The sequence below is a fragment of the Bos mutus genome, chromosome 18 (genome assembly GCF_027580195.1).
Source record: "Bos mutus isolate GX-2022 chromosome 18, NWIPB_WYAK_1.1, whole genome shotgun sequence".
NCBI classification, from domain to species: Eukaryota; Metazoa; Chordata; class Mammalia; order Artiodactyla; family Bovidae; genus Bos; species Bos mutus.
The window spans coordinates 25,839,819-25,867,118 of NC_091634.1; the positions used below are offsets into that span (position 1 = coordinate 25,839,819).

The 27,300-nt window shown below is 39.4% G+C and overlaps 2 protein-coding genes across 10 annotated transcripts in view; one reads left to right on the forward strand and one right to left on the reverse strand.

Moving 5' to 3' along the window:
- The first annotated feature begins 1,517 nt into the window (after positions 1-1,517).
- On the forward strand, positions 1,518-14,934 carry NQO1 (NAD(P)H quinone dehydrogenase 1). The gene is made up of 6 exons (XM_005896502.3): positions 1,518-1,698; positions 9,695-9,859; positions 9,968-10,098; positions 12,287-12,400; positions 13,057-13,158; positions 14,016-14,934. The coding sequence occupies exons 1-6, from the start codon at positions 1,692-1,694 to the stop codon at positions 14,319-14,321; spliced, it is 825 nt and encodes a 274-aa protein (XP_005896564.2). The 5' UTR covers positions 1,518-1,691; the 3' UTR covers positions 14,322-14,934.
- A 4,360-nt stretch (positions 14,935-19,294) lies between these two features.
- Positions 19,295-27,300, reverse strand: part of NFAT5 (nuclear factor of activated T cells 5) — a 119,700-nt gene continuing 111,694 nt past the window's right edge. For all 9 annotated transcript variants that reach the window (XM_014478490.2, XM_070388079.1, XM_014478489.2 and 6 more), the window contains one exon: positions 19,295-27,103. The gene's annotated coding sequence lies outside the window, so the exon portion shown is untranslated. The remainder of the gene's footprint in view (positions 27,104-27,300) is intronic.

Consider the following 27,300-nt stretch of genomic DNA (forward strand, 5'->3'; position numbering starts at 1 on the left):
ATTAGTTTTGGTTCTCACAGAAATGGACTCTTAAACTTAGTCAATCTGGAATCTTCAGTAATCTGCCTGAAAGATTCCTGCCATCCCTTAAAGGAATGTAATCTTGCAATAATTAACCCACCTTTTGCCTCGCATAACTTCTTCCTGCTTCCTTTCACCTAGAAAATTCTTCAATTTGGACAGCTCCTCAGAACTCCTTTCTGTCTGCTAAGTCTTGAATGCTGCCGGATTCCTGAATTGTTGAATAAAGCTAGCAAGAGCTTTAAAACTTACTCGACTGAATGTTGTTTTTAAACAAAATAATCCCTTTCAACTAACTCTTCCTCTTGCTTTAGGTGCAAAATGGCTTGGCTTGGTAAAAGTACTAAGCCCATCTTTATTTAACATTTTAATTTTTCATCTGTTCAAGCTTTTTGCCTTCAAATGGATTTTTAATAAGTTGCACTAAAAAGTTATCTTGATTGCTTGAGTTTTCTCATCCCCTTAAATTTTGCTTCTTCCCCTAGTGTGCTTCCCATCTTTCTTCCCTCGAGTTTTCTTAGTTATCACCTGTAAATTTTCTGACGGTTACACTTTTTTCCTTCCACCAGCACAGGGCTAACATGCGGGATCCAGTTCCCAGACCAGGGATCCAGTCCACGCATACCACAATGGATGCCCAGAGCGATCCAACCACTGGGAGAGTCACCAGGGAAGTCCCTCTGAAGCTTATGTTAGTATTTTAAAGTTCTATTTCTTTTTCCTTCACCTTTTGACAGTGTCTTCCTTCTGTAGGATGAAGACTTTACTATAACTTTTACTTTTGATAAACTTAAAAACGTAAAACTTTGTTCCGATCAATTGTCCTAAGTAGGACTTTGGATAAACAGCACTACACTCTTATCTGTCTTGGCTGGTCTTTAAGTGCTTCCCCTGATGATGATAACAAGCCTTGGACTAGCTCTTCAGGAAAAAAAGCTCTTCTCCTGATTATGAGAAGGGGTTTGCACCCGGGATCTACATTCTAGGGGGAGCCCCAAACCCACCCCCCGGCCCCAGCAAGTGTAAAATGTGAACCTTGCAAAAGCAGGAATAAATTCATTTCTCTAGAACCAAGTCTCCCAGGTCATCTTAGCCCTAGAATCCTAAGTCTAGTCACAATGACTCAGCGAATCTGAGTCTAAAGAACTGCAGTCCTTCGCCTTCCTCTCTCAGACCGGCCCATTCCATTCAGAGCCATTCCCCGGGGCTAGGAGAGGGCCTGGATAGCGTGCCCAACGGAACCCCGGACTCCATCGGACACTTCCTCCTTTTGTCCCAGGGTGGTTTCAGAACAGGGTCCAGAAGACATGCCTCCCACACCCACCCAGACCGATGGGTTCCTAACTCCCTATCCCCTAGGAACCCTTCTTCCACAAGGGTCCTTATGCCTCCACTCAGACTGCCAGTTCTTCCTAGAACCTCAGCCAAGGCGTGCTCCGCCCTGCACCCCAGGGCCTGAGCGGCGGCTCCGCCTTTGCTGGCTCCCTACTTTATGGGCCGGGCCAGCTTGACTGGGTATAAAGTAGCAGGCGCTCGGTGGCGGGCAGCACCGGTGACGCCTTCTAGATGGCAGCTCGCTAAGCAGCCTGAGGGTCTTGCCTTCCACCCCCTCCCCAGCTTGAGTCACCCGGGCAACCAACAGACCAGCCAATCAGCGTGCCGCCGGAGCCATGGCTGGTGAGTGTCCACTCCCCCGGCTCCAACCACTCCAGGAGCCTTGCTGTCCCCAGCAGGAGGTTGTAGTTTTCTTCCTCGACTTAAAACTGGAAACGTGGAGGCATTAGAATCGCTGGATGAGCCCTGACAGATGCCGGGAGAGGAGGGGCTCCTGTTTCTACCCCACCCCCAGAAACTAGGATGGGCGGTTAGGAGAGAATTGACCTTGGAAGCAAAAGGTTCCTTCCCTCTAGGGTCAGAATCAGCCGTCGGAGACCAAATTGGCCCACTTGCACACCCTGCTTAACCTTAATAGTATTTAAAATCTTTTGGAATAAGTTGCTAACATTTAAAATAAATATAGGCAATTTCACTTAAAAAGGTGGATTCCCAACTTCTGGAGGAAAACTGGAGGATCTGGCGGTGGGGGTGCTTGAGCTGGGGAAGCTGCTTCCTTCAGTTTGATGGACATCAGACCCAGCTCCAGGCTGCTGGGCTAGGAAACTTTTCAGACTGTGACCCTTGGAGTGGGCAAACCTGATCTGGGTGCTCCTCTAGTGACAGAGCCTCCCTTCTCCACCGTCAACCGTAGGGGGACCTTGGAGGCCACGACTTGAATCTAATGTGTGAATGGCCTTTCACACGTGCTGGACCAGCTGCAACACCTGCTGCGGCTGGAATCCCTGTTTTCCAGAGAGCCTTAGTCTGAGATTGGATAATAAGCTAAAATCTTGATACCTATTTCCTTCCTAGAAGGCAGAATTCTACCTTTTTGTAATTTCCCTCCCTATGAACCTAGTTCTACCTTCTGAAAACACACACACAAACACACAACCTCATCTTGCTAAAAGTAAGTGGGTGAGGGAAGACATTGCTTTTGGAGCTGACAGACTACTTAGGTTCTCAAGAGAAAAGGGCTAAGCTAAGCTGGGGACTGGAAGCCCACCCAAGGTTTCAGGGCCTAAGGGGTAGGCCTAAGGGGTAGGCTTGGCTGACAAGGCTTCTGCCTGCAGATTAGTGGCTGTTTCCCTCTAGGTTATTTGTACCTCAGCTGTCTGGAGGGGATCAATACCCCTCCTGAAATACTAGGGCAAGAACTATTTCCCCATTCTCCAATCCTATAGAATGTTCTGTATCTATGTGTAACAGACCCCCCCAAAAAAAGGGGTGGGGGTTGGGGGAGCTAGTGAGGGAAAATGGGAAGATTTAGATCTTGTATAACTAGTATTAAGCTTCCTAGGTAGCGCAGTGGTAAAGAATCTGCCTGCCTATGCAGGAGATTCGGCTTCAGTCCCTGAGTAGGGAAGATCCTCTGGAGTAGGAAATGGCAAAGATTTGTGTTGATATATCCCAAATGCCTAGAGAGGTGCCAGGTGCATCCTAAGTGCTCAGTAAACCGAGGTGGGGAGGCTGGGTCCGTGAGAACATTAGCATTTCAAGGTGGGGGAAAGAAGGGTGGTTGGTGTGGATGTGGATTGGAAATAGAAGGTGTAGGATGGTGGGGACACAGAGAAATGAGGACGGACTGGGAGCATATTGCTTAGGGATTGAGACCTGAAAAGGAACTGGTGCAGGGAGAGAGAGGCATTAACAATATGTGCTTAGCTATGTTACATACTCACTTCTAGCAGATGGGTTAATCACAAGCAGGACAAGCAAAGTGAAGTGAAGTCGCTCAGTCGTGTCCTACTCTTTGTGACCCCATGGACTGTAGCCTACCAGGCTCCTCAGTCCATGGAATTTTCCAGGCAAGAGTCCTAGAGTGGGTTGCCATTTCTTTATACTGAATGGTAAATTAGAGGTACTGATAATAACCCTATTTGTCTTCCAAGACTCAGCTCAAATGCAGCTCCTTCTCAAGGCCTTTCCGGAGGGGCTGGCCCTGAAGTGAACAGTTTTCCTCTGTTAGTTACTTGTGTATATGTCTTATGCCTTTCTTTGAGTAAATTCTGATAAAGTCAAGCTTGTGTAGCTAGTTAAATGGCAGGAAGGGAAACTGAGCCCTCTAAGTCCAAAAAAACTCAGATTTGGCCATGGAAAATGACCTGAAAACTGGAGAGGTGGGCTTATCTCTCGCTTTACCCGTACCTCTAGCAAATATGCACAACTGTTCTATTGATTGCCCATTTATAACCTTTGACCATTTTTCTACTGGGTTGTTTTTAAGAAATCTATATATTTCAGATTTTGAGCTCTATTTGTTATATTTCTTGTGAATATATTCTTCCTGTTTGAGTCTCATCTTTTTTTTTTTTTTTGAAGGTAACAGTCATGGCTGTACTGTAGTTAGTAGATGTAAGCCCTTTGAAAGCAAGAGATTAGATGTCTTGACTTACTCATTTTCTGGGAATCACCTTTATGTTTTACTACTTATAAAATGTTTGTTAATGTTGGTAAGAAGTGAAACTATATATATATATATAAATTTAAAAATTAAAATGTACATATGTAGGTATGAAGCCATGAGAATAAAAACTGACAAAGCGGTATTTAATAAACTGATATGACTAATGTAAAGATAAATCACAAAGAAAACACATGTTAGAGTTTAATATACTCACGTTGCTCTCAGTAGTGTTCAGTCCATGAGTTGATAAGAAATTGGGTGGGAATTTGTTGAAGCAGCCTCAGGAATTCCTTTCCATTTTCCCAGGCTACCTCAGAAAAAACTAAATCACTTCTGTAGCATTTAAATCATCACCAAATTTATACCCCACCGAATCTGAGTTTATGGAGCCCAAAAGGCCAGGCCAAGCTTGGGAATCCTCTTTTTTGACAAGCAGGAACCTAAAACTTACACATGACTGAGTTTAAGCCAATGGGAGATGCCTACGCCAGGTGTGGTTAATACTGAAATCAGGGAGAGGACTAAAGGCTTACAGGTGCCTTAATTTTCTTCAAACAATACTATAAGAAGTTGCAGGTGTACTCTCTCCTCAGTTCCACCCACAGTCACTGCTTTTAAAGAGTAAGGTATAAAATTGTAGCTCCAATTTCGGGAGGATGGTGGTGGTGAACTTCCTTTCTCTGGTACTCTTCCCCATGCCCTGCATGTTGTTGTGTGGATTTCTCTCTATATATATTTTCAAGTTATTCCAGCTTCACCACTTAACAGGTAAATTTGGGTAACTTGCTTAAAGTTTCTGTGCCTCAGTCTTCCCATCCCTAATGATATTAATTCTGTTTACCTCACAGGGTTGCTGTGACAACTGAAAAAGAATACAGAGTACTTAGAACAATGCTCAGCATGTAGTAAGCACCCTTTACATGCTCTTGTTGCAGAAGCAGGCATGTTCTAATGACTTTATTAACACAAAAGATGTCCAAGAAAAAGCTCATCTTCCCCTCTGCGTCTGCCCCCTTGCCACCTCTTGCTTGCCTAAGAAAACTGTTAACAGTGTCATGTGATCATGCCACATCTTTTTCTCTTCAGAGCAATAGACTGCAGATCTACCTACAAACATGGAGTTTCTTTCTTTTTTATAAAAGTAGATTCACATTCACGTTACAAAGATTTTTAAAATGTGGACTATTTTTTAAAGTTTATTGAGTTTGTTAGAATATTACTTGTTTTATGTTTTGGTTTTTTGGCAACAAGGCACATGGGATCTTAGCTCCCCCACCAGGCACTGAATCCACAGTCCCTGCATTGGAAGGAGGTCTTAACCACTGGATCACCAGGGAGGTCCCCATTTTAACATTTAATGATATATCCCGTATATCTTTCAGGGTGACAGTATATCAATACATGCAGCAAACTCATTCTTGGTAACAGCATAATATTCTGTTCAGTTCAGTCACTCAGTCGTGTCTGACTCTTTGCAAACCCATGGACTGCAGCACACCAGGCTTCCCTGTCCGTCACCAGCTCCCGGAGCTTACTCAAACTCATGTGCATTCAGTTGGTGATGCCATCCAACCATCTCATCCTCTGTCGTCCCCTTTGCCTCCTATCTTCAATCTTTCCCAGCATCAGGGTCTTTTCAAACGAGTCAGTTTTTCGCATCAGGTGGCCAAAGTATTGGAGCTTCAGGATCAGTCCTTCCAATGAATATTCAGGACTGTTTTCCCTTAGGATGGACTGGTTGGATCTCCTTGCAGTCCAAGGGACTCACAAGAGTCTTCTCCAACACCACAGTTCAAAAGCATCAATTCTTCAGTGCTCAGCTTTCTTTATAGTCCAACTCTCACATCCATACATGACTACTGGAAAAACCAAAGGTTTGACTAGACAGACCTTAGTCTGTCACTGTTTCCATTGTTTCCCCATCTATTTGCCATGAAGTGATGGGACCAGATGCCATGATCTTATTAGTTTTCTGAATGTTGAGTTTTAAGCTGACTTTTTCACTCTACTTTCTCACTTTCATCAAGAGGCTCCTTAGTTCTTTGCTTTCTGCCATAAGGGTGGTGTCATCTGCATATCTCAGGTTATTGATATTTCTCCCGGCAATCTTGATTCCAGCTTGTGCTTCATCCAGCCGTGTTTCTCATGATGTACTCTGCATATAAGTTAAATAAGCACTGTGACAATATACAGCCTTGACGTACTCCTTTTCCTGTTTGGAACCAGTCTGTTGTTCCATGTCCCAGTTCTAACTGTTGCTTCTTGACCTGCATGCAGATTTCTCAGGAGGCAGGTCAGGTGTTCTGGTATTCCCATCTCTTTCAGAATTTTCCACAGTTTGTTGTGATCCACACAGTCAAAGGCTTTGGCATAGTCAATAAAGCAGATGTTTTTCTGGAACTCTCTAGCTTTTTCAATGATCCAGTGGATGTTGGCCATTTGATCTCTGGTTCCTCTGCCTTTTCTAAAACCAGCTTGAACATTTGGAAGTTCATGGTTCACATACTGTTGAACCCTGGCTTGGAGAATTTTGAGCATTACTTTGCTAGCATGTGAGATGAGTGCAATTGTGCAGTAGTTTGAGCATTCTTTGGCATTGCCTTTCTCTGGGATTGGAATGAAAACTGACCTTTTCCAGTCCTGTGGCCACTGCTGAGTTTCCCAAATTTGCTAGTATATTGAGTGTAGCACTTTCACAGCATCATCTTTTAGGATTTGAAATATCTCAACTTGAATTCTATCACCTCCACTAGCTTTGTTCATAGTGATGCTTCCTAAGGCCCACTTGACTTCGCATTCCAGTAGTATCATAAAATTTATTCACATGTGCTCCATAAATAGGCAATTGAGGTTATGTCTAATTTTTGCTAATGACTACAAGGGTCCAAGGGTTCATTACACATCCTTGCTCATCTATCCTGATGCTTACAGTCTGTAGGACAGACTCCCCAAAGTTGGACAACTAGATCAAAGATTTATGTATCTTTAAAATGTCTAAAGATTCAGCTTGATTGCTCTCACCAAAGGCTGAGGCAATGCATTTTCCCACTGGCAATGTGCCAGTTTTAATGCACTCTTAATAGCCCTTGATGTAATTTGTCTTTAAGTTGTTTTGCCAATCGATCAGTAAATAATGATGTCTCATTTTAATCTGTTCTTCCTCACAGGCCTGGCAGGGTACCTTCTCATTTGCTTATTGTTTTTTTTGTAATTTCCTTCTCTATCCTTATTTTTCTATTGTATTGTCTTTTTCTAATTATTTGTAGGCATTTTGGGGGCATCTGGTCCCATCACTTCATGGGAAATAGATGGGGAAACAGTGGAAACAGTGTCAGACTTAATTTTTTGGGGTTCCAAAATCACTGCAGATGGTGACTGCAGCCATGAAATTAAAAGACGCTTACTCCTTGGAAGGAAAGTTATGACCAACCTAGATAGCATATTCAAAAGCAGAGACATTACTTTGTCAGCAAAGGTCCATCTAGTCAAGGCTATAGTTTTTCCTGTGGTCATGTATGGATGTGAGAGTTGGACTGTGAAGAAAGCTGAGCGCCGAAGAATTGATGCTTTTGAACTGTGGTGTTGGAGAAGACTCTTGGGAGTCCCTTGGACTGCAAGGAGATCCAACCAGTCCATCCTAAAGGAGATCAGTCCTGGGTGTTCATTGGAAGGACTGATGCTGAAGCTGAAACTCCAATACTTTGGCCACCTCATGCGGGGAGTTGACTCATTAGAAAGACTCTGATGCTGGGAGGGGTTGGGGGCAGGAAAAGGGGACAGAGGATGAGATGGCTGGATGGCATCACCGACTTGATGGACATGAGTTTGAGTAAACTCCGGGAGTTGGTGATGGACAGGGAGGCCTGGTGTGCTGTGATTCATGGGGTTGCAAAGAGTTGGACACGACTGAGCAACTGAACTTGGGGGGTGGATTTTAACTCTTTTTGGTAAGAGTTGTGAATATCTTCTCCTGGTTGTCTTTTGACTCTGTTTCTGGAAACTTTCATTAAACACAATTTTTAATGTTTCTGGGGCTTTATCTGTCAAGCTTTTCCTTCATGGGTCCGGGTTCGATGCACGATGCTGGGTGCTGGGGGCTGGTGCACTGGGACGACCCGGAGCGGGGATGGGGGTTCAGGATGGGGAACACGGGTGTACCTGTGGCGGATTCATTTTGATATTTGGCAAAACTAATACAATATTGTAAAGTTTAAAAATAAAATAAAATTTAAAAAAATAATAATTAAAAAAAAGTAGCCTCTATCCAGAGGTTATACAACTTCTCCCTTTCGTCCCATACTTTTTAAGGTTTTAAAAATAACATTTCTTAAAAGTTAACATATGCATAATAGGAAACAAAAAAACACAAGAAGCAAAAAAAAAAGTTATCCCTAATCAGTTTACCTTTTGATGTGTCCTTTCTAGGTCCTATATGCATATTTATCCAATTAAACATGCATTTTTTTATAATTAAGATTATACAGTTATGTGTCATGCTTTTTTCACAAATCGTGAATATTTACCATTTCAAAGTCCCAAAGCTATGAGTATTCTGATAACCAATGATACACTACACCAACTCAATCTAGAAGAGAAAAATGTAATCCTGCCTTTCTTGGCAACAGAAATTTCATAAAAGACAAAAATGACAACAAGCCTCTAGATAAAGGTATTAGCAGAGTTTATAATTTAAATACTGTGGTCCCTTGATGTTCAATTAAAAATGAGACATAAAGCAGAGTACATAGAGCATCCCATACTAGCCTAATAGTTTCAGTTTTTAAAATTTAGATCTTTAATCTGCCAGTAAGTTGTTGCTGTGTGTTGTAAGTGGGAAACTTGTGTTGAATGTTATAGACACACTGGAAAGTGCACAAGTTCTAAGTGAAGTTTCACCAACTGAACACACGCTTGTATAATCTGCATCCATTTCAAGAAATAGAACAGGGGAGTTCCCTGGTGGTCCAGTGGCTAAGACTCTGCTCCCATGAATGGGGTCCGGATTCGACACCTGGTCCAGGAACTAGATCCCACATGCCACAACAATCCTCCAAGCTGTAATGAAGATCATAGATTTCCCAAGTGCTGCAATTAAGACCCAGCAAAGCCAAATAAATATTTTAAAAAATAGAACACAGACAGCACCCCAGGTGCTTTGTTTCCTTCTGGTCATTATTCCCTGATAGAGGATAACCACTGTACTGACCTCTAACACTTTATATGAGATTTCTAAGGTGATAATTTTATGGGGACGACAGAGAATGAGATGGCTGGATGGCATCACCAACTCTATGGACGTTAGTTTGAGTGAACTCCCGGAGTTGGTGATGGACAGAGGCCTGGCGTGCTGCAATTCACGGGGTCACAAAAAGTCGGACATGACTGAGCGACTGAACTGAACTGAATTTTATTTTTATGCAGATGTTTGATTAAGTATGCCAGAACGATTTATTAAATTAGCTACTGTTTCCCCAGTGAGTTAAAAATTGCTCCTTTGATCAATGGGACTTATGAGAAAATGTATTTCTGGATGCAGTTGGACGGGTTGCATAACCCAGTGTCTAACAAAGTCACGTCTTCCATTATGGAGCCCAGCTGGGCTCCCCTGCAGCCTGAGCTTTGCTGGTTGGTGACTGATTTTCTCCATGTGCCTTGTGTGTGTCTAAATAGTCAGAAAAGCACTGATCGTACTGGCCCACTCAGAGAGGACGTCCTTCAACTATGCCATGAAGGAGGCTGCCATAGAGGCTTTGAAGAGGAAAGGATGGGAGGTCACTGTGTCGGACCTGTATGCCATGAACTTCAATCCCGTCATCTCCAGAAAGGACATCACAGGTGGGAGCGGCTCTCCCCTTTAATTAGGTCTTTGTGGAACTTCTCCCTTGTGGGCTTTCTGGCCCCGCCTTGGCCCTCTGGCGTCAGCTTCTCTTTTCCTCTCTGCAGGTAAACTGAAGGACCCCGGGAACTTTCAGTATCCTGCCGAGACTGTTTTAGCTTATAAAGAAGGCCGTCTGAGCCCAGATATTGTGGCCGAACAAAAGAAGCTGGAAGCTGCAGACCTTGTGATTTTTCAGGTGTGGTAAGACATCAGAAGGGGTGTTGAGACACTTGTTTTTTTGTCCTAGACCTGACACCTAATTAGCTATGTGCTCTTAGGAAAGTCACAGCCCCTTGACCACACTCTCCTTAAAGAAGGATAATTACTTCAAAGGTGCAGGATTACACAGATTTATAGATGTTATGAAGCTGGCTGTGTATTCTTTGAAAGTATGACTGTGACTGCAGAGATAACATGTGAGCCTTGAGCTCTTTTCCCGAGAATGTTTAGTCTTTTCTTCAATTAGTAATTTCTCATGGAATCATTCACGTTTACAGTTCTCACCCCATCTCCATAAGCATCCTGAAAACAGTTTGTAGAGCGAGGCATAAGAGCTTGACTTCTCTGCGATGGGAGCTCCCAGTGCAGTGTGCACTGCCCTGCTTAATGTGTTCTAGCAGCAAAACCACAGCCTTTCTCCTGGAAGCTGCCTCACCATTAGCAGTCAGTACTGAAACTGGGTATGCTTCTTGCAAGTCACGCTTCCTGACAATGGTGGACTGTAGTCAGTGACTTTGCTGCTACCCACCGCAACCAGCGTTTTGGTATTAAACATGGAATGTATGCGACCCTGGAAACTTCCTAAGTTTGATACTGGCTGTGATTTTTGTAGTTATTCAATCAGCTGCAAAGACTCTAACCTTTGAAGTCCCTTATTCTACCTGTTGCTATGAATCAAAGCCACATAACATTAGCCAGTGCCTCAAAGGACCCCTTTTTGGTCTGTATTTTCTACTCTCTTGTTGCAGTACAGCTAAGGCAGTAGCAGTAGCAACTTGCAGTTCTGCTTCTAAGAATCACCGTATTTTATAATTGGAAAGGACGGCCTTTAAATTCAGCTTCTATCCAATGCATATGTTTTCTTTACTACCATACAACTGTATAGGTTGCACACTGCAAAACAGCAACACAAGGAAGGGCAATGTAAACTCCACAGATTTCCATATTTATTATATCAGTTTTGCAACAGATGACAGGAAGAGTCTTATTCCAGCAAAAGCAGTGTGCTAGAAATGATAGTCTGGCAACATTAAAATAAATGTCCTGAGGAAAGACTGCCCGCATTCATACCAACGTGCCACATGGGCTAGGCCCTGCTCAGCTGTCTCACTTCTCCAAAAGGAACTTGAGAGTCAACTTTTAATATCAAGCAAGCCAACCAATTCTATTTTCAGCCCTGACTGGAGAACATTCACAGGGGACCAAATCTACTTGCTCAAATAACCTACACATCCTAAAAGCTGCACATATGCCCTTCACAATTGGAGCACCTTAAATGTGAGAATATGAGAAGCTCCTAGAGACCCCTCAAGCCCCTCTTTTTATGGATGAGGAAGGGGCTTGTGTTGCAGAGGTCATGCCTCACATTATTGGCAGATTCAGGGTAAGAATGCAGGTCTCATTCTCAATCGTGTCTAAAACTTGACTTCCTTACTCTCTTTCCTGTGGGTCAACCATTCTTCAAAGGGAGAACTACCAAGTCCTACAAATTTCTTCTCTGTCCTAGCTTTTTCTTTTAACCTCTGGGCATGTTCCTGTCATCGTAGCCTTTAAGTGAGTCAAGAAGAAATACTGGTATGGCCTTGCTCGACTTTTACCAGGACAAGAGCCCCAGCATGTCTTTCTTGTGAGAATTCCCTGATGAACCTTAGTTACACTGATCATTTGATAGCATTTTGAGTGGTTCTGTTTATTCTTTTTTTTTTTTTTTTGGTTCTGTTTATTCTAAATGATAAGATTTTACATCCATGAGCACAAGGTACAGGTCTCATATTTGTGATACCACACCCACTGAAGCAAGTTCTTGAGAAAATATTGATTTAGGTGTCACACACTAAGGCCAACTTTGCCTCCAATCCTTGCCATTTAGATTTTGCTGCCAAACGGGATTTCACAGAAACAAGTCTTTATTTCACGTGGCTCTCTTCACACCCACCTGATATTTGTTATTTGTATGCAGGAATAGGAATGTCTGTCTAGCTGACTGACCAAGGGCAATGATTTTTTTTTAAATTTTCTTTTCTTGAATGTTCTACCTTCTCCAAGAGGAATGACAGGGCCTGAAGAAAGTTTCCCCCTCAGTGATGTCATGGACAACAGCTAAGCACTGGATCTTCTGTGCTGGGGGTGCTCCCAATCTAACCTCTCTGTCCTCTGTCCCTCAGTTTCCCCTGCAGTGGTTTGGAGTCCCTGCCATCCTGAAAGGCTGGTTTGAGCGGGTGTTCATAGGGGAGTTCGCTTACAAGTATGCTGCCATGTATGATAAGGGGCCTTTTCGGGTAGGTGGATAATTGTTCTTGGTTTTCTTTTTTCTAATGCCTGGATTTTAGAAAGACTCTGTCTTGATGCAGAGTTTTGAGTACAGTTAGATACCACAATCAGGCTCCAGGTCCCTTTGGGAGAGATGTATGGAGATTAGATAAACCTAGAATGGAAAAATACTGAGAGTTAAAGCAGGATGGTGAATGTATCATTATACTATTTTCTCTTTATGTACTGATATGGACTTTATGAACGTGTCCATTAAAAAAAAGGGGTCTGTCTTCACTTTCTAGACACCCAAAACTATACAAGAAGTATTTTTGAGACCTTCTAGATCACAAGCCTCGATACATGCCTAGTACTGTGAGGAGACAGATTTAAAAAACTCTACCTAGGCACCAGCAGTCAGCACTGATTTTGCGTTACTGTGACAGCCTTCACATGCAAGAGTATGGAATCCTGGGCCTGTCCCTCTGCGTACCACTTTCCAGGCTGGTACTTCTGCAGAGTCATACTGCATGGCTCAGAAGAGCCAACGTTTGAAGTAATACAAGGAGCAGAGCTAGGCAGCAGGGGGTGGAGGGTGGGGACTTTTATATTCTTTTCCCTGGGGCTGTTTCATTAACTTCCTGTCACCAAAGAGATGTAGATGATAATGATTTTTCTTTTACAGAATAAGAAGGCAGTGCTTTCCATCACCACTGGTGGCAGCGGCTCCATGTACTCTCTGCATGGTATCCATGGGGACATAAACATCATTCTCTGGCCAATTCAGGTATCTTGTTTTCAGTGACCCTTCAGGGGGATTAACTGAATTTTCTCTTGGGTCCAAATCCTCCAGATAGCATCTGGAAACAGACCTGAGGTATGAAGATCAAAGAACTATAGAAGGGGCTTCCTTTTAGGACTGACCTGTCTTCCCAGGACCCCAGGCTTGTAGAATAACTCATGTGTGCACATGGTCAAATACCACTCTCTCCTCCTAGCCAGAGGATAGCATGGATGACTCCCCCAGGTTTGTACAGCCACGTGACTGGCATCTCTCGCCAATCTCCCTGTCCTCCAAGTTGCTGCTACAGTCTCACAGACTATCAGAGCCCAAGAAAAGTTAAGAAATTATTTAGTTCAGCTAATAAAACTGAAGTCTGAAGCAGGTTTTTTTGGCGGTCACTGGACCCTCAGGATAATCTCCTAACGCTGGCAAGAAGAGCATGTGAGGTGGCTATCTACAGAATGAGGGAATCAGTATTAGTAATAATACTTTATGAAGACTCGTCTGGTAATGTGGAGAGGCAAAGAAACGCACCTTTGCAGGTCTTGGCAACAGTCAGCTGCTGAGAAGCTGAAACCCTCCCTGAGGTAACAGAACTTTGGGCACTTCTGGCAGATAGTGCCAGGCTGGCACAGTTTCAAAGGCTTTATTCATTAAGAGAAGAGTACAGCTGAATAGGCTAAAATAGGTAACAGCTAGGTACAGAGAGCACAAGGTGTGAGGATGGAGCTATGAACTAATTCTCAAGGCCTTCACATCAGGGTGTCCTACTGGGAAACCCAGATTAACTTTCATTGTCTGTGGTACAAGGTGTGTGGCGTCTGAGCTGTGACTCACCTCTGTGCTTTGTGTATCCTCAGAGTGGCACTCTGCACTTCTGTGGCTTCCAAGTCTTGGAACCTCAGCTGACATATAGCATTGGGCACACTCCCGAGGATGCCCGAGTTCAGATCCTGGAAGGATGGAAGAAACGCCTGGAGAATATTTGGGATGAGATGCCACTGTATTTTGCTCCAAGTAGCCTCTTTGACCTAAATTTCCAGGCAGGATTCTTAATGAAAAAGGAGGTGCAGGATGAGCAGAAAAGTAAGAAATTTGGCCTTTCTGTGGGCCATCACTTGGGCAAGTCCATCCCAATGGACAACCAGATCAAAGCCATAAAATAAGATTCACAAGACCGGACTTCCTTCTAAAAATGTAACCTAATCTTGGTTTCTATTTTGAGCTTCCTTGATTTGCTTTAGTTTTTAAGATCTGTGTTTTTCTTTTTCCACGAGGAATGAATAGTAGAGAACAGACTAAATTCTTACGTTTTTGGATAGCTTTATTAAATAATGTAACCAATTCTTATGACTGCTATCATGGCAAAATCTGATTAGGCTCAAAAAAGGGCTCTTAGGATGTAAAGCCAGACAGAAAGGTAGAAAGATGCCAGACAGTATTCTTTAAGGCCCTCTACACAATTTAATTCCTCTCTCTTTAGGGATATATTTTTAGGAATAAATCTGGCTAGAGAGCATCCACCTCCTCAATGATCTATTTTTCTTTAATTACCTCTCTGTGGTTTATGGCAGAAGGGAATTGCTCAGAGGAAGAAATGACAGAATCTGTCTGACCTAAGGAACTTGCTTAGTAATTGCTACTCTCTGCTTGTTTGTGATATATATTAGCTTTATTACTACACAGTGACTACCATGCCTATATGAATGTCCTTCTTCCTTCAACTTTTGTTGTTAACACAGATACCTTGAAAAGTTAATAAAAATCTTTTTCACTTCAGTCTTCTGATTTAATATCTGCAAATAAACCAAGACATCTGTAACTATATCTGCTATAATGAATGAATTCACAAAAAGAAATAGTACTCCTAATACCTAAAAACAGCCTTCCACAAATAGTACTTCATTTTTTGATCCATATAACTAACCTAGAAATTTTCCCCATATCATTTATAAACTGATGACTTTCAAGGATGTGTCTTGGTTCCATGAATCTGGGGGCAAAATTATAAGCCTAGAGTTTCACTAACTTTGGTGAACCATTTTGGCATTCATAATCTAACTTCCTGTTTAAATGAGGTGCATGTCTACTAAGTGTTGGTATAATCCAAGTTGAAAATGATGAAAGAATGCCCTCTTGTGGTCCAGAGAAAGAAAACAGGAGAAACGATGCAAAGCAAGGTTGCCTCTTACCTGCCAAGCAAATGATGGCGTCAGGCAGGAGAGCCTCATGTACCAGGTGCCAGCAAGCATTGGGTATTCTTTCCACAAAATCCACAATGGCAGATGGCTGGGTGCTTCAGTTTGAAAACATGAAAATGTTTTCTTTTGCCTTTGCCTTTATCCTCACTGCAGTTTTATGTAAATTTCTAAAAGTTCCAAATAAAATCCATTTTTATAAAACAAACTCAAATTCACTGGTTTCAGGCAAAAGTGGAATCTACCGGGGAAGGGATCAGAGGATTCAGTGATAAACTGTGGCCAGAAGCCTAAACGGTGACTTGACTTGAGAGCTTGCCCAATAGGGCTGCTTCATTCTGAATGGTAATGGAACCTATTAAGATTCTCTCAGGGGATTTAAAGGACATTTAAGAAGATCCAGGAAGGAGTGCTTAGTTACTAAGTCATGTCTCTTTGCGACCCTGTGGACTAGCTGGCCAGGCTCCTCTGACAATGGGATTTTCCAGGGAAAAATACTAGAGTGGGTTGCTATTTCCTTCTCCAGGAGTCTTCCCAACCCAGAGATCAGGACGGTGGTATAGAAATCAAGAAAAACACGGAATGTAATAAATGCATGCCAAGGGGCAATATTTATTGTGACTTGACTGAATTATCTTGATTAATCAATGGGGCAGGCATTCTTCTAGGCACTGGAAATATACAACAGCAGACAAAATACCTATCCTCATGGAGGTTTGCATTCCATGATAGAAGAACAAATGTCAGTCAGGTGATAAATGCTAGAGAGGAAGAGCAGGTAAGAGGGTTAGAGATGCGATCCGAGTTTTATACAGGGTGATCAAGAAAGATCTAATAAGGTTATATTTGAGCCAAGACTTGATAACATTAAGAGACTGAGACATGTAGATCCCTGAAGTATAGGCATACCGGGAGTGATGTGAGCACAAACCCATGAGGTAGCAGCATGATCAGTCTGTTTTAGGGAGGGAAAGGAACTTAGTGTGACCAAAGCAGAGAAAGCAAGAGAAGGATGGGTCAGACACACAGCTGGGACAGACCACAAAGGGCCTTACAAGCATTGTGAAATGCAGAAAACAGGAAGTCAGTCACTGGATGGTTTTGAGCAAAGGTGTAACATAGGACTTATGTTTAAATCTAGTTGGTAAGTGAAGAATCAAGTATGAGGAGCAATGAGAGAAGTAGGGAGAATTGTTGGGAAACTCTTATGACAATCAAGGCAACAAATGCTTTGGTTCAAAGTGATAGCAATAGCTGTATTGAGAAGTGGCTGGATTCTGGATATATTTCAAAGGTCAGAGTAACATGATCTGATGACAGACTGTATAAAGGTCAAAAAACACAAACTCTCAGAGGTATTTTGGCTTAAACAACTGGAAGAATGGAGATTTCATTTTGCTCAAATGAGGAAGAATCTGGAAAGAGTACTGGGTGCAGAAGATGGGGATGGGAAGGGGAGAATCAAAATTTGACTTCAGACATGCTATGTCTGAGAGGCCCGTTGTGACTGTCAAGTAGACAGTTGGGTAATAGGAACTCAGAGTAAAGTCAACACGTAGAAGTATATAAAGCAGTGTGACTGGATGGGATCAACTGGAAATTAAGTTATGATAGAGAAGAGATCTAATGATCGACTTCTAGAGGTCTCCAACGTTAGAAGGTCAAGATGATAAGAGAAAAGGCCAGTGAAGCGAGAGAGATGAGCGTCGTGTCCTGAAAGCCGAGGGAAAAAAGTGTTTCAAAGACTGTCAAATACTGCTGATAAGCTGAGTGAGTGAAACAGGCATGGGAATTGACTTTTGAGAGGCCATTGGTGGTGCTGACAAGAGCTACTTCTGGAGAGTGGGGTGATAAAACCTGATTGGAATGGGTTTAAGAGGGAATGGAAAGAGAGGAAGTGGAAATAGTGTATATGCGGGATGTGTGGTAAAAGAAAATTGTTTTTTGAGATGAGGAACATTACAGAAAATTCATATTCTAGTGGGTATGAGAAAAGGTTTTGATGCTGGAGAAAGAGGGTAATTATATATATAAAACTGAATCCCTTTGCTGTTTACCTGAAACTAACACAACACTGTAAGTCAACTATACTCCAGCAGAAAATAAAAATCAAATAAAAATATGAATTAAAATTAAAAAGTAAATTACAAATAAAAAAAAGAAAGAGGATAATTAAAGGACCATGTATTTGGAAAAGCAAAAGGATATGGATCCAGTGCACCAGAGGCAGAAGAACAAAGCAGTATCAGGACTAGTATGACTACTACAGAGTTAACACTTACTAGGCACTTAGCTCCTGTGTACCAGGAACTAAGTAGTTTTATGCTGATTAACTTAGGTAATTTTTATAACAACCCTTAGGGGATCATTCTAGTTTTCCTCCCACTTTATAAAGAAACTGAGGAATGGAGAGGTTAAACCTTTGGTATAGGAGCCAGAACTTTACCCAAGAGGCAAACTCAAGAGCCTATGTTTTTAAATACTATTGTGCCTCAGAACAGGCAGGGACAATGACACCATGAAATAGAGCATAGCAGTAATCAGCTGTCTTCCTGAAAGACCATAAATGTTGCTATTGAGAAACTATAGCGATTTTTAAATTGGAAGATAATTGTTTTACAATGTTGTGGTGGTTTCTGCCATATAACAACATGAATCAGCCATAAGTTGTGTGTGTGTGTGTGTGTGTGTGTATGTATCCCCTCTCTTGAGCCACCCTCTCCCTGTCCCTATGCCACCTCTCTAAGTTATCACAGAGCGCTAGGTCAGGCCCCTTGTGTTATATACAGCAGTTTCCCACTAGCCATCTAATTTACACATGGTAGTATATATTTGTCAGTAGCTGCTTTTACACTTCTAAAGTCCTCCGGTGTCCCTAAGCAGGGATAAATGATGTTCAGTTCTCTGACAGGCCTAATTATATGGCTGCTGAGAATTGTTTGCTCCTCACGAGTTGACAAAGCAGGACTCTTATCAGCTTGGAGTAAAGCAAGAAAACTCTCTCCCTTGTTCTGGACACTGTAACTTAGATTATGTAACCCAGGACCACATCAGCCTTTCTGGCAGCCACTTGTAGTTCCATCTTCAGATCAAAAATACCTAAATATTTTTAATATTTATACTTACTAAATTGCATTTGGTTATTACTTCTTTCCAATGTTGCTGAAGTCCATAAATGCTAAAAGACAACTTTTAAATATATTTAGAACAATGGCAGCAGTGTTGTTACTTTAGACCCCTAAAGTGAAAACTTATTTAGATGGATTATATACATTTGGATGTTAAAAAAATTCAGTCACTTTCACAGAATCAACAGATACCATCTACATTTGATAAGAAAGTATAAGAATATTGTTTAAAGCAGCATTACTGAAGCTTCAGTATTTATACATCACATACATGATATTCATGTATCACCTGTATTAGTATTTATTTAGAATGTTGGCTTTGACTCACATTTCCCCATAGTCTAGTAGGTAAACACATTATATATTTTCCTAATGTACATCCAAACACACACACACACACACATATGTTTAAAAATAATGTTTACCCATGTAAATCACCTAAGATCATTCTGAATGATTAACTTACAGAAGAATAAAAAGAGACTGCGTCTGGATGTGGGACTGAGGGCTGGGGAGACTTTGTTTTCATCAAAAGCACCTCCACAATTCATAACTTGTCACCACATGTATGTATTATTTTACTAAACATGAAACACTTTAAGTAAAACAAAAATTCTATCACACCAAGTCACTTTTGTACACTACCTGGTAAAAGAGTAGGTACAAAGTCACTATTAAAAATATTTCTGTATTTCATACCTTTTCCTAATGACTTTAAGTTCAGTCACATATTCACGTTGTTAAAAACTGACATTCTTAGATATGACTTCACTGGCAAAGTCTGAGGAAAAAAGACAGTTAACCACTACAAAATGAAAACTTTCAATGTTTTATTTTTGACTGCAGCTGTTTACAGAAATATAGTTGCGAGTATACAAATGTTCCAATAGAAGCAAAATATCTTTTTAATATTTAACAAGTTATCACAGATAGCTAAAAACATAGATGCAAATGAAGTTCCCCCAGAGAATAAACTGAAGTATCTGGTGTCAGTGCTCTGAAATACCAACTATGAAAGCCATATACACAAAAATGTAACCCTTATGTCATTGCAGGACAATGGAAGAAGGCAGCTCAGTGGTTGATCAGTGTACTCAAGCAAATAAAATTAAATTAAAAACTTAAATGGCAGAATGGTAGCTAAACCACTTGAGAACAGGTTAATGAAATAACTGTAGTATACTTATTAAAAGACTAAAACAAATGAATGAACTCAGTAAAAAGTATCCCAAAAAAGTAATAAATACTTGGAGCTTATCAATTCAAAGTAAGGGAACAAGGTGAAGCAGATACATTCATTAGATCAAAAGAAATTAGCTCAATGTCACTGGAGTCAGTTTGTCACTGAAAGTCATAAACACTTCTGTGCAGGATAGTTCTTTAATCTGATTCCAAAGTCACTCTCCAACATCTGAGAAGGCATGTTTGTGTACGTGTGTGTGTCTGTGTGTGCTGTCCTGAGGCTCATTAGCTAAAATAATAATAGTTATACAAACTATCTAAAATTAGGCAAATTAATTCTGGGAAAAGAAAGCATGGTGATATGGTTAAACATAGAACTTTTAAAGAAAATAATACAAGTTGGAGTTGAATAATATTGTGGTATGGTAGAATGCCTTACGTAATAAGAATATAGTATGCAATAAGGTGGTAAAGATGGTAACAGGAACAAGAAAGCAGGAATGTAGCTAGAGCATCTCCCAACAGTTTGCCTATGTATTTCCAGCACCAAAGTTTGTAGAGTAAGCCACTTACATTTCCACTGCTACTATTAAGCAAACACAGCAGTGGTGATTTTTATTTTGAAATGCGCATTTTTCTTTCATGAATTTAGTAATCGGTGATTTGTAAACACCAGCAATTATGGAGGTACTGAATTATAGAGGGAGATTAAAATGTATAAATAAATCTATTTATCTTATGGTTAGTTGCATGTAATTGGAAAGGGAGAAATGCCTAAACTAAATAACACAGTGTCTTGTTTAACATCTCATCTGAACCGTAAGTTCCAACCAAGGGTAGTTACATTTCCAGTGCGTCAGTTTTCATGTAAAGCAAGCTATTTTAAAAGAAGATTTATCTATTAAAAAAAGAAATTAAATAAGGTGCTTTGTTGACCTGGCTAGCCATGTTGTTTAATAGCTCAGATACAAATGTAAATATAAGGAATGACAAATAATTTTGTTCTGAGAGTTGGTCTAGCCAGGACAAAACTGTTGTCTGCTGGTAAGGTAAGAGGCAATGAAAATGAAGCTTGTATTATCACTGCCCACAATGTACCCATTTTATGGATAAACAGGAGACTTTAGCACCCGTCAATTATGTTAGCTACTTAAATGTCACCATAGTTAAAATAAAAAATATAGACCATTGCACCTATATATTTAAATCAGTCATTTAATGTAAACTTTTTAGTATGTGGTAGGAATACACCAAACTAAGTTAACTGAATTATCAATAACTGGACTAATTGTATATGTACATAAAATATATTTCTATAGGTAGTACTGAGAATAAATTATCATTACCAGTAAATGATTATAGATAACCAGGTTAAACTGAATTTACATTTAGAACAATGTATAACTGTGTGAGTGGGAAAAAAGCCCTTTCTATTAATACATTTTACTGTATACACTGTAAACCAGTGGTTCTCAAACTTTGGCATGGATCAGAATCACCTTTAACAGAAGGCTTGTTAAAAACAGAGATTGCTGAGTCCCACTCCAGAGTTTCTGATTCACTGTGTCTGGAATAAGACCCAAGATTTTGTATTTTTAACTAGTTTCCAGGTGATATAGACATTGGCTGGTGGGCTGAGGACCACATTTTGAGAACCAATGGTTTATACATACATGTAGAAAACTATATAGTATGTTATTAATATGAAAAAAATATAGGAAGAAAGCTAGTTAATTAACTCTCGAACACATAGATTAGCAAGCTGAACATTTTAATGTTTCTAAAATGATTTTCTGAAGTGTAATCATTTCCCCTTATAGTCAGTTATATCTCAAAGCCTTAGTAAGTCCTACTATACAGTCATTTTAGAAAATATTCCCATAACATACCAAGTTGGCTATCCAAAATAAAAAGGAACATAAATATTCTAAACAGTTAAAATGTATTCATCAAAAGGAATCATCACTATACAGCATTTTTCACTTCTTTGGAATGATTAAAGTGCATAATATCATTAGGGTATTGAGAATATTGCATAAAGATCTGCAGTCTTTAGAGCCACCAACAGTCATGGAAATACTCACATAGGGAAAGCAGCTCTATCTCTAAGTCACTACTATCCTGACCTGTTTGCTGCTGATGGCCCTTTCTTTAGGCACCACCACTATGGTGAGGAGCTGGAACATAGGCAAAATTAACAAAACAAAGCAGAACAGAGGGACACCCTATCCAACTCTATCTGGCTGCAAGGAATTATTTTAGTTCTGGGGGACTCAGATATAACTTCATTTCTTTTGCAACTATTTTTCATGTGCAGATTACTAAGGTTCTGATGGGCAAGAGGCACAAAACAATGAATTATTTGACTATCATTAGAAAAACTGACATTACCAAGCTTTACCTAAACTATGTGTTATTGATTTATTTTCATCCATCTTATAATTAAGAGCAGAGCAGGTGCTTCAACTTCCTTTCTGAAAGTTAACCATACCCATTTGAGCCATAGTCTCACATATAGTAAAATTTCTGACAGTTGGTCAGGATGAAGACAAATTTATCTAATTTATATAAAGTCTAAAAGAGGATCTTTTACTTATCCTCTTTCAAAGAAACAATCCTAGCTATTTATCTTTTCTGTTCCTCTTCTGCCAATGGGCGTTAGGAAGGTTTGAAACTTTTCTATGGTGATCAAGAAATGGAGAAAAGAATTACCAGAAAGAAAAAATGAAAGTCGAGACTATTAAAGTCATTTGCCTATGTGTTTTTGGCAACAATGAAAAATGAAATTATAAGAAAGGGGCACTATCATGGTAAAAAGGCACTTTTCCATAAGCATTTAATCTACATATAAAATATTAATTTAAAAAATGTCCTAAAAGAGAAAGTGGAGTAAAAATAGATTTATATTAATAAATGAGGCTAGAATGACACAAAAACAAAGGGGGATTAAAGAAGTAATTAGAATGCTGGGACAAATCACAGATGATATTTTAGGTATTATTCTGGTATTTACTACATTATGAACATCATCTTCACTATTTAGCTCTAGTGACACAAATAAGCAGATAGGAAAACCTCTTTTTAATACATGTTATGAGATTATACTACCCCATTCACTGGGGTATATATATTCCAAGTCATTTTTCTAATAAAGCCACTGAACTATACACTCTTTTATTAAGTCCTTCCACAAAACAAAGGCATGCAGATATAACATAGCTGTCTGTCTAAGGGAAGAAGCCTGTGGTCATAAAGCAGAATGGTCAGAAGCTAATAGGTCTAATATAATTTTCAATTAGTTAGAAAATAATCAACTAGAAAACAAATACTAAAACAGAAATTCTTACCAGAAAGATGAAAAAATTCTCAAGTACTCCCAGTGAGTCTTTACAAAACCATATTGATTTTTGAGGCTTTGATTAATTTTAATTTAAGCATTTAATTTCTGGTCTATAATTGCTGATGCATCTAAACAGGTTATACTTTTCCAAAATAAGCATTTATAATGGCTTAAATGGTCAAAAGGAATTATTCTCTTAGTTCTAAGGAGGACTTAGATATAGTTTCTTTCTCATTCCCTTTGACACAGTTTTTCCTAGGTGGATTAACTGAGGTTCTGATGGGCAAAAAATGCACTGTAATGAAATTCCCAACTACAGCATAAACAATGTTACAAAAAAGAAAGGAAGGAAGGTCCCTCATACTACTGCTTCTATTATAAACAAAGCCCTTTAAAAACCTGTTCTAGGGAGACTGGCAAAAACAGATTTGCATTGGTTAAATAACAACATAATACTCTAATTACAAAGGTAACAAGATAAAGCTAAGAAGCAAAATATAACTTTTAATTGTTGTATACAACTTCTCCCATGTTGGTGTAGATATATAATGGAATGACAATAAGGAATAAAGGACAAACACACACATACACACACACATGCAGACATACAGATAAGCTCCAAGCATTCATGTGAGTTCCTAAAGGCAAGAACAATTGAATGTAACATTATAAAGGAATAAAATGTGGTTTATAGTTCACTTAAGTCCTTCTGCCATAAGTAAATTTAATGAATTGTTGTTTCCAAGGACTCTGCTGGTTCTTGGAATCTCTCTCATATATAGATGTAACTTGTAACAGTAATCTTGAATCTGTATTATTAGCACAAGTATCAACCACTGACAACTAAGCTAGCTCTTCAATAAGAAGACAAATACTTTTTTTAACCAAATAATATGTTCTGAATGCTGTACTTAACATTGACCTTTTAGCAGTAAGGAACATTTAACAATGTTAAAAAAAAAATCATTACTGAATTAAGAATATGGTATCTTAGCACAGCCCTTGTACAAATAACCACAAAATTTATGAAAATAAAAGTTGGGTTTTCTGCCTCCATCCAATCAAACCACTACAGTTCAGGTGTATGTTCTGTTCTAAACTGAGATAGTACAAAACACAAAATTGGTCCCTGGTGACTTGGCATTGGCAATCAGCATTTTACAATGATAAACTTCTTGCTAAATAACAGAAGTCAACACACAAGCCAGTCTTCTTGCCACCACTTCACCCATAGAGCAGTGTTAACAGTGGAACTTGATGAACAAATAGACTTTCCTGAGTCTCCTGTGTAATCTCTCGGGAAACAATTCAGAAAACTCAGAAATAAACTTATAGCATTTTATTTCTACTTATTTTTATACCACTGGATAAGCTTTCTAACATCAGTCAATCCTCTGTAATTAGTTATCCATTTTAAAACTGAAGCACTGGATTGTGTGGCTGGTCCTTCTCATAACCTGAACTATACTGGGTAATTTTTCCTGATGGGGTGGGGATATATATATATATATATATATATATATATGAAAATGCTTTTGGTTTAGAGAATTTATAAAGTAGCTCTGGATATTACAAGATGGGGGAAATGTTATTAAAATTACAAACATGTTTTTTTTTTAGTGTCTTTATAAATAAAAGGCATAGAATACAGAAAGCCAATTAATAATAACAATAACAACAATAATAAAATATTAAATATATAGTGAGCAAAGACTGGATGGCTCATTCTTGTGAAACACCATTTGACACAACTGCCTAGATGGGTTTCCTTACTTGAACATTTTGCTGAGTGTAAGATCCAGCGAACACACAGTAAGCTGACTTTAGCCCACTAATCACATCAAGGAACTGCCTGATGGAATGGCCACAGATGAACAGGTCATTTGTTTCAAAAGATACTTAAATACTCAATAAAGACATAACAAACCCCCTCACTTTTATCAGACGCCACGTTGTGGTAGAACATCAGACAAACTCACAAATTTACCACAAAAATGTGTGGCAAAAAGAATAGTTTATATATATGTATATATATAAATTTCTATATTTATGCCAATGTACTCACTCAGTACAAATAGCAAAATAGTATACCATTTCCTAAATACAAAATATAGCTTTCCAAAAAAATGAAACACACATTAGATATAAACCATCCAAAACTTGAACGATTGAAAACTGTATTCAAAATTAAATGACCCAGAGTGGGTCTCTTTCTGAAAAGTTCCCTTCATATCGGCAAGAAGCCTGTACTACTGAAAACATAATTCAATGCCTCTCAATCAGAGAGAGAGAGAAAGAAAGAAAGGGTTGGGGGTGGAGGGAAGAATAAATGAGACCAAAGAGAAAAAAACAAATTAAAGAAGAGTACAATTCAAAGAACCAAGGAAGACCATCACAAAAAGGGGGAAAAATCCGGCTGTATAAACAAAACCAACACTACAATTCCACAAAGTTCAACTAAGTGTAGGATAGAAAAGACAAAAACAAAAAACAGAAATGTAGCCTTGAACGAACAATTAACAGGCTATTTTTTGTACATTTAAAAAAATAAATGAAACGGACAAGAATGCCAAAACATCTTATCTACATATAGAAGCCACACACAATTTGGCCTTAAACTGTATTAACAGCTTTCTACATGCCAAAAGGAGAATAAGACGTAAGCATATGTCCAGACAACAGGTTGTAGTGAGAAGCAGGCATCCCATGGGTGGTGAGAACACCCAAATCTGTATAACTAATACTACAACTGCAAGTTCTGGAGTGTGTTATTTTGCTCTCTATAGATGTAACACAAATAAATTTTTCACTTTAAGTCAATGATATGACCCTGTAAAGCCTAAGGCTTGTGGGAACCATCAGGTGAATGACCACTTCAAACTGTAAAGCACTGAGGTGACAAGTGAATTACACTCACTACAACTCAGGGAGAAGTGATGTTTCAAGAAATTTTAGTTTCTCTCTCTTTTTTTAAATTAACATTTACACTGCTTCCTATAAGAGGGAAAAATTTGAAGACTTCAGAACAGCACCGTTCATGGGGAAAAAAATGCATTGTTTATTTCTCAGGAGTCAGTTCCCCTTATTCCTGAAAGGGTACCCCCCTGCCTGTGCTGCAGGAGTTGCTGGGTAACCCTAGATCAACATGGTCTTTTTATTTAAGTTACTACAGGGTCACAAAGCTAGTAGCATATTACTAATTGTCTAAAATAAAGTGAAGAGGGGAAGAATAACATAGATGAACATAAAAAGGGAATACCAGTCCAAGACTGGGATAAGAAGAAAACAGACTCCAATTACTGTCAGTTTTAACTACTGTAGGAGGCTATCAGAACATAATTTACCATACATCATCCCCTTCATTTTTTTTAATAAAGCAAGGTATTTCTTTTTCTATGCACAGTTATGACTAAAACCCTTAACAGAAACCTAAGAGAATTAATGACTCTCTGAAAAATAAAATCAATAGCATTCCAGCTGTTCCCTGTTTGTAAGTGTGTTGTCTGTGATAAATAGAGGCCTCTTATCTGTGCAGAGCTCTTAATACAGCCTACTTGTCAGAATGTTATCCCTTCAGTTTCTCCATAAAAACTGAGAAAAGATTCCTTCACTATAGCCAATAGCTGTGCTTTTTATACTGAAAAATTACAGCCTTAGTTATTATTTCAACTTTTTCATAAGCCACTACTTGACTAAACAATGCAGAAAAGAAAATACAAATGAACAGAAGTAAACATGAAACATGAATTATTTTCTAATAGCAATAATAACTGAGTGATCCAGCTTGTCAACTTAAACTGTACTTTTAAAGAAAGAGTGTCTACAGAAATAGCAATAATTAATTCTGTCAGCTGGAAACTCAAATAGATTCTCAGTCATCACTGTTATTAGGAACATAAAATATAAAGATGTTAACAATGGTGGTTAATCACTGCAATAGGTAGCCAAGGTGTGCTCTTTTGCAGCCAGAGTAAAATCTATCCATTTACTCAATCACAGTTTTTCATATTTTGTTTTCTTTTAAAGTAACAGTTCGATAATCCTCATGGAGTCACAAGATCTCAGGATATCTTGAAATCAGGATTTTCTTCATGGAATTTCTAAAAAAAGAAGACGTTTAATTTAACTCACTAGGGAGGGAAAGCATTTACAAAGTTCCTGTTGCCCTGAATGATCCCAAAGTATATTACACTACTATAAATGATAACTTTACCACATTTATACTGTCATATTTTTTCACATTCAAGGTTTACTTCTTGAGGAAATGAAATATGAGATGTAATTATGTCCAATATAT